Raw genomic sequence first — 6,884 nt, forward strand, 5'->3', positions numbered from 1 at the left:
ACATTTAAAGTCCTAAAATTGTTATAATGATGATTTGACAGCAGCGGTGCTTTTCCTCAACATGCCATAGAAATCGGCTAAACGTGTTGCCTCACGCCAACCGGCCTCCACGGCACCATGTACCGTCGAAAAGTAATGATCACTTGTTGCCTCACCGGCAAATTGCACTATGGGTTTATCACAACGTGATTGATTGTATAGCGGTTCCACTGTCGGTTCACCATTCAATACCGGTTTGGTGGTCACCACACTCAACGGCTGTGCCAATTCACGGGCACTGGTGCCCACTTCCTCGGTATACATGGAACGAAATGAATAGGAACCACGGAAATTTTCATTGGTATACCATTTGGATACACGGAAGTTACTGGGTTCCGGTATCTCCCATTGTAGGAATTTCCTAAATAAAAACATACAACCTGCGAGTATTTCATCTTCGGGCAGTGTTTCCATGTGGCGGCCATTGGCACCAATTATCCAGCCGCTCAACAGCCTAGGTTGGTTGTGGTCACAATAGAAGCCAAAAACATCCTCCAGCCAGGCCCGTGATGTGCCACGTATCTCTTGAATATCTTCGTCCCGCCACAGCATTGTAAAGCCAGTCCATTTGTCGGGCCAAAATTGCTGCGGGAATTCTATGAAAATCTTGTTGACCGTACCAAATGCCAGACCATCAATGTCCCGTTGTTTTTCCACCGGTAACTTGGGTTCGAATAGTTTTATTTGCTGTTCCTTCAGCACACCGAGGGATACGGTTAATATCACATGATCCGCCACAAAGCTATCACCATCCTCGCAACGTATCTGCACACAGCAATCATTGCGGTTCCACTCAATTTTCGTCACCTGTTTGTTGAGTAAAATCCTCTTCTCCAAAATTCCCCACTCCTTATTCACCTCTCGCGACTTCATTAGCAGACGTAAAAATTCCACATAGCCTTTGTCCTTCCAATTTAACAGGATGTCGCCCTCACATTCCCAATATTCCAAATAACCCTTACCCGATACATCGTCCAATGTGTCCGAAGCCTCAACGGAATTTTCGAATTTCTTATAGTTTTCGAAAAACTCCCTGGCTATCGCCATATCAATATCTGAGTTTTCCGGTCGCCGCAAAGCCTCATAGAATTTATTATTCAAATAGCTGCCCAGCGAACCGTTGCAGTTGCGTAGCTCCATTTGTCGTGTCACCAGACTATCGTTAACAATGTCTTTCAGTCGTTGACTGACATCTTCAGGTACAACTTCACGATTTGAGCGGACACATTGATATGATTCGTAGACATCGCCGGTGGACTCGAGCAGATCGTGTTTATGGGCCAATTCATAGACCATGTTGTCCTTTTCGCCATGGCACCATTGGGCACCCAAATCAATGACATTGTCGGCAAAGGGTATGGTGTGTATACGGCCACCGATACGCGATTCTGCTTCGACAATTATCACATTTTCGAAACCATAATCGAGTAGTTTTGTGGCACAGGCAATACCGGAAGCACCCGATCCAATTATGACTATTTTTGGTTGACTCATTTCCAACGGCAGCAGTCTGTCAAGAAGGTAGTTGTGTTGTTAATGTGTGGGGATTTTTGTTAGTGTTACAGGGGGTAGTGGAAATAACAACAAAACGAAAAGGAAGTTCGGTGATGTTCGAAGAAAAAACTGAAGGAAGAGTTATCTGTAAAGAGGAGATACAAAAAAAAAGAAAAAGTGAATGAGAATCTTTGCCTTTATTTATCGGTTTAAATAACATGAAAATGAAAATCCATTGAATAAAAAAAAGGTAGAAGGCATTCAATCTATAGATAGAATAAATTCAGGAGGAGTTTTATAAAGCAGCATTTGCGATATTCTGTGTGTATAGAAACATTTCTTCTTCTACGAACTTGAGGAGATCTTTCACCCTGAGGAGATCTCAGACCCTTTTATTGTTATTCCTATATATACTGTGGATAATAGATCCATCGAAGCTCATTTATAACCAGGAGTAGAAAAACTTGTGGAAATTTTCTATTTATAGATTACTTTAAACAAAAATACCTTCAGAACATATAGTAAGTCTTCTATAAACAGAACATCTGAATACCTTACATTTCGAATTAAATTTATATTCCTGGACAATTTTAGGCCTTGATAGTCCCAGAAAAATATTCCTTTAGAGATGTTCTCGTAATATAGTATGTAGCATGTAGATTTCTGACAGTCCCTGAAATAGGTATTGCTTTGGTGGTACTTCAAAAAATCTTAATTAAAAAAGCCACGTCTTTCCGCGACTTCCTCGAAAAAAGTTTTATTTTTTAAAAAATCCGAGTCCATGCCGGGAAAAAATATCCTCTAAAAATTCCATGTCTTTCATGCTCTAAAAAATCAGCGCCTTTGACAGTCCATGAAAAAATATATTTACAAAAAATCAAGTATTTGAAGTCCTTGAAAAATATTCTTTAAAAAATCTACGCCTTAAATAGTCCTTGAAAAATATTCTTTAAAAAATCTACGCCTTAAATAGTCCTTGAAAATATTCTTTAAAAAATCTACGCCTTAAATAGTCCTCGAAAAATATTCTTTAAGAAATCTACGCCTTAAATAGTCCTTGAAAAATATTCTTTAACAAATCTACGCCTTAAATAGTCCTTGAAAAATATTCTTTAAAAAATCTACGCCTTAAATAGTCCTTGAAAAATATTCTTTAAAAAATCTACGCCTTAAATAGTCCTTGAAAAATATTCTTTAAAAAATCTACGCCTTAAATAGTCCTTGAAAAAATATTATTTAAAAAATCCACGCCTTAAATAGTCCTTGAAAAAATATTATTTAAAAAATCCACGCCTTAAATAGTCCTTGAAAAAATATTATTTAAAAAATCCACGCCTTAAATAGTCCTTGAAAAAATATTATTTAAAAAATTCACGCCTTAAATAGTCCTTGAAAAATATTCTTTAAAAAATCTACGCCTTAAATAGTCCTTGAAAAATATTCTTTAAAAAATCTACGCCTTAAATAGTCCTTGAAAAATATTCTTTAAAAAATCTACGCCTTAAATAGTCCTTGAAAAATATTCTTTAAAAAATCTACGCCTTAAATAGTCCTTGAAAAAATATTATTTAAAAATCTGCGTCCTTGAAAAAATATTATTTAAAAAATCTACGCCTTAAAATAGTCCTTGAAAAAATATTATTTAAAAAATCCACGCCTTAAAATAGTCCTTGAAAAAATATTACTTAAAAAATCCACGCCTTAAATAGTCCTTGAAAAAATATTATTTAAAAAATCCACGCCTTAAAATAGTCCTTGAAAAAATATTATTTAAAAAATCCACGCCTTAAATAGTCCTTGAAAAAATATTATTTAAAAAATCCACGCCTTAAAATAGTCCTTGAAAAAATATTATTTAAAAAATCCACGCCTTAAATAGTCCTTGAAAAAATATTATTTAAAAAATCCACGCCTTAAATAGTCCTTGAAAAAATATTATTTAAAAAATCCACGCCTTAAATAGTCCTTGAAAAAATATTATTTAAAAAAATCCACGCCTTAAATAGTCCTTGAAAAAATATTATTTAAAAAATCCACGCATTTCCAAGCCCTTGAAAATATTCTTTAAAAATTCAAGCCCTTCAGAGCCCTTGAAAAATATTCCTTTTTAATTCTTTAAAAAAAAATATTATTTAAAGATTTGACGCCTTTCAGAGTCCTTGAAAAATATTATTTATAAACATCGACGTCTTTTCGAGTCCTTGAAAATATTCTTTAGAAAAGCCACGCCTTTAAACATCTACTCCATTCACCGTCATTATAAATATTCTTCAAAGCATCTTGAAAACATATCATTGAAATGTCATTGAAAATATATTAGTTAAAAATTCACGGCTTTGGTAGACCTTGAAAACATATTGTAAAAAATTCAATTTAAAAACTTCACGCCTTTAATAGTCCTTCAAAAATATTTTTTTAAAACATTCAATCCTTTCGTAGTCCTTATTTAAAAAATCTACGCTTTTGGTAGTTCTTGAAGAAATATTATTTAAATATATTTTTTAACATTTTATTTAAAACATACACGTCCTGTTTAGTCTTTAAAAAATTTGGAATCATTTTCAAAACTTCTCTCCAGTTCCTCTTTTATATTAAATATGTTGTAAATTCTGTTTTTCTCCTGAAAATCAAAATTCAATAGGACTACATTTGATATTCTTTATACAACAAATTAGAAAAAAACCATTGAATTGAAAATTAAACAACAACGATTTTAACACTCTTTCACTTTCATTCAATCTCTTATCTTGTTGCTGTTTGCAACAGCAGCTATTCAACAATATTTTTTGTTAAGATTTCTATTTTATTAAAATACCAAAAAAATAAACAAAAACGTAACTTAAATAAACAGCACAACGAGATGATTGCAGTTGTTGGTTGCTTGTGGGCCTTAATATTCAGCCGTTGACAGATCCAAGTGCCTGCTCAAATGCCATTTCTTTTTTTTTGCCACAAGTTGGCGCCCAAACATGTCTCCCTCTTGCTAGCCTGGCAGCCAACAACAGCAATTTTATGAAAAATGTTTGTTCAAGCCTTCTTGTTTGTCATGTACGTGTGTGTGTGTGTGTGGTTGGTTGTGTTGATGGCGGTAATGTTGTCGTCGGGTTATTTTCTTTTCATTTTCATTTCTTGTTGCCATTTCGGTGCATTTCCATTCCACTGAATGTGCATAATTTTCCATCATATTATGAACACTTAAAATATGTTGTCACACTTTCCCCTCGCCATTTGTCGTGTCAGTCCGACAGTCGGTCGTCACGTTAGCGTCTCCTTCGACTTAAAACGCCCGTCATTGTCATAATCCACAGCATCAGCAGCACCACCAACAGCAGCAGGCTTGTCTTTTAGCCTACCCAGTTACAAATTCATCATTTGCCTTCTCAAGCGGTGAGCAAACAAAATGTTTTACTTTACCCCGCTACATAGTTAGTATGCGAGACAACATACAGTGGAACCTCGTTATTGTGCGTGATTGAAAACATGGCATAAGTTGGAACATCAAGTCCTCCAGTTGATTATTTTTTCCCGATATATGTTTAAATATTTATTTTTTTAGTTGGATTATTTAATTTTAGATCATTTGAGGTTCCACTGTACATATAGTAAACCGGAAACTGTAACGTTTTCTTTTTCCTTCTTCAACATTTAAAGACTTTTTCTCAGATCCAAAACGGATGTACTTGTGAAGGTATAGTCGTAGTAGCATGTAAATGCATATTAAGATTAAATGGCAAATGAATGAAGGCATACATACATACACATACATATATGTAATGAAGAAACACACTAATACTAAACAGAGGTGCTCAGAAAAATATTAAACCCAATATCAGGCATTGAATGGATGGTTCCAAATACACATTTTTCGTAAAAAATCCACGATCTTAGAAGAAATATTGAAGAAATATTTTTTAAAAAACGACTTTGGCAGTCTTTGAAAAATATGGTTTAGAAAATCAGCCCCTTTATTAATCCTTGAAAAATATTATTTAAAAAGTCCTAGACTTTGGTAGTTCTGAAAAAATATTTCAAAAATCCACGCCTTTGATAGTCCTTGAAAAATATTATTTCAAAAATCCATGCCTTTGAAAAAATATTATTTAAAAATATACGCTTTTGGTAAACCTTGAAAAAATATTATTTAAAAAATCCACTCATCAAATAGTCCTTGAAAAAATATTATTTAAAAATCCACTCCTTTGGTAGTCCTTGGAAAATATTACTTCAAAGATCTATGCCTTTGGTAGTCCTTGAATAAAATAGTATTTAAAAATCCGCGCCCTTGGTAGTCCTTGAAAAAAATAGTATTTAAAAAATCCGCGCCTTTGGTAGTCCTTGAAAAAATAGTATTTAAAAAATCCGCGCCTTTGGTAGTCCTTGAAAAAAATAGTATTTAAAAAATCCGCGCCTTTGGTAGTCCTTGAAAAAATAGTATTTAAAAAATCCGCGCCTTTGGTAGTCCTTGAAAAAATAGTATTTAAAAAATCCGCGCCTTTGGTAGTCCTTGAAAAAAATAGTATTTAAAAAATCCACGCCTTTGGTAGTCCTTGAAAAAATATTATTTAAAAAATCCACGCCTTTGGTAGTCCTTGAAAAAATATTATTTAAAAAATCCACGCCTTTGGTAGTCCTTAAAAATAATTTAAACGCCTTTAATTTAAAATCCACGCCTTTGGTAGTCCTTAAAAATAATTTAAACGCCTTTAATTTAAAATCCACGCCTTTGGTAGTCCTTAAAAATAATTTAAACGCCTTTAATTTAAAATCCACGCCTTTGGTAGTCCTTGAAAAAATATTATTTAAAAAATCCACGCCTATTTAAAAAATCCACGCCTTTGGTAGTCCCTGAAAAAATATTATTTAAAAAATCCACGCCTTTGGTAGTCCTTGAAAAAATATTATTTAAAAAATCCACGCCTTTGGTAGTTCTTGAAAAAATATTATTTAAAAAATCCACGCCTTTGGTAGTTCTTGAAAAAATATTTTTTAAAAAATCCACGCCTTTGGTAGTCCTTGAAAAAAATTATTTAAAAAATCCACGCCCTTAGTTTTCCTTTAAAAAATATTGTTTAGAAAATCCACGTCTTCGATAGTCCATAAAAAATATTAAAAAAAAGCCAAGCCTTTTATAGTCCTTAAAAATATTATTTAGAAAATCCAACCCTTTGATAGTCCTTGAAAAAATATTTTTCCAAAACTCCACCCCTTTGATAGTCCTTGAAAATATTGTTTAGAAAATATTTTTGCGAAATCAAAGCTTTGTTAGTCATTATTTTTTAAACATCCAAGCCTTTGATTGTCCTTGAAAAAAAATATTTAAAAAATCCACGGCTTTAATAGTCCTTGAAAAT

At 33.2% G+C, this 6,884-nt stretch overlaps 1 protein-coding gene across 1 annotated transcript; it reads right to left on the bottom strand.

Annotated features, from left to right (window-relative positions):
* On the bottom strand, nt 1-1,533 carry LOC133334557 (spermine oxidase-like). The gene has a single exon (XM_061542873.1). It carries the CDS (start codon nt 1,531-1,533, stop codon nt 22-24), a length of 1,512 nt encoding a protein of 503 aa, XP_061398857.1. The 3' UTR covers nt 1-21.
* Between the last annotated feature and the right edge of the window lie 5,351 nt (nt 1,534-6,884).

The sequence above is a fragment of the Musca vetustissima genome, unplaced genomic scaffold (genome assembly GCF_032173495.1).
Source record: "Musca vetustissima isolate MV318-11 ecotype Yass unplaced genomic scaffold, APGP_CSIRO_Mvet_v1 utg4378, whole genome shotgun sequence".
Classification (NCBI taxonomy): Eukaryota; Metazoa; Arthropoda; class Insecta; order Diptera; family Muscidae; genus Musca; species Musca vetustissima.

Excerpts from the sequence above, each read along its gene's own strand:
- LOC133334557 (XM_061542873.1), bottom strand. The coding sequence starts at position 1,533 with ATGAGTCAACCAAAAATAGTCATAATTGGATCGGGTGCTTCCGGTATT.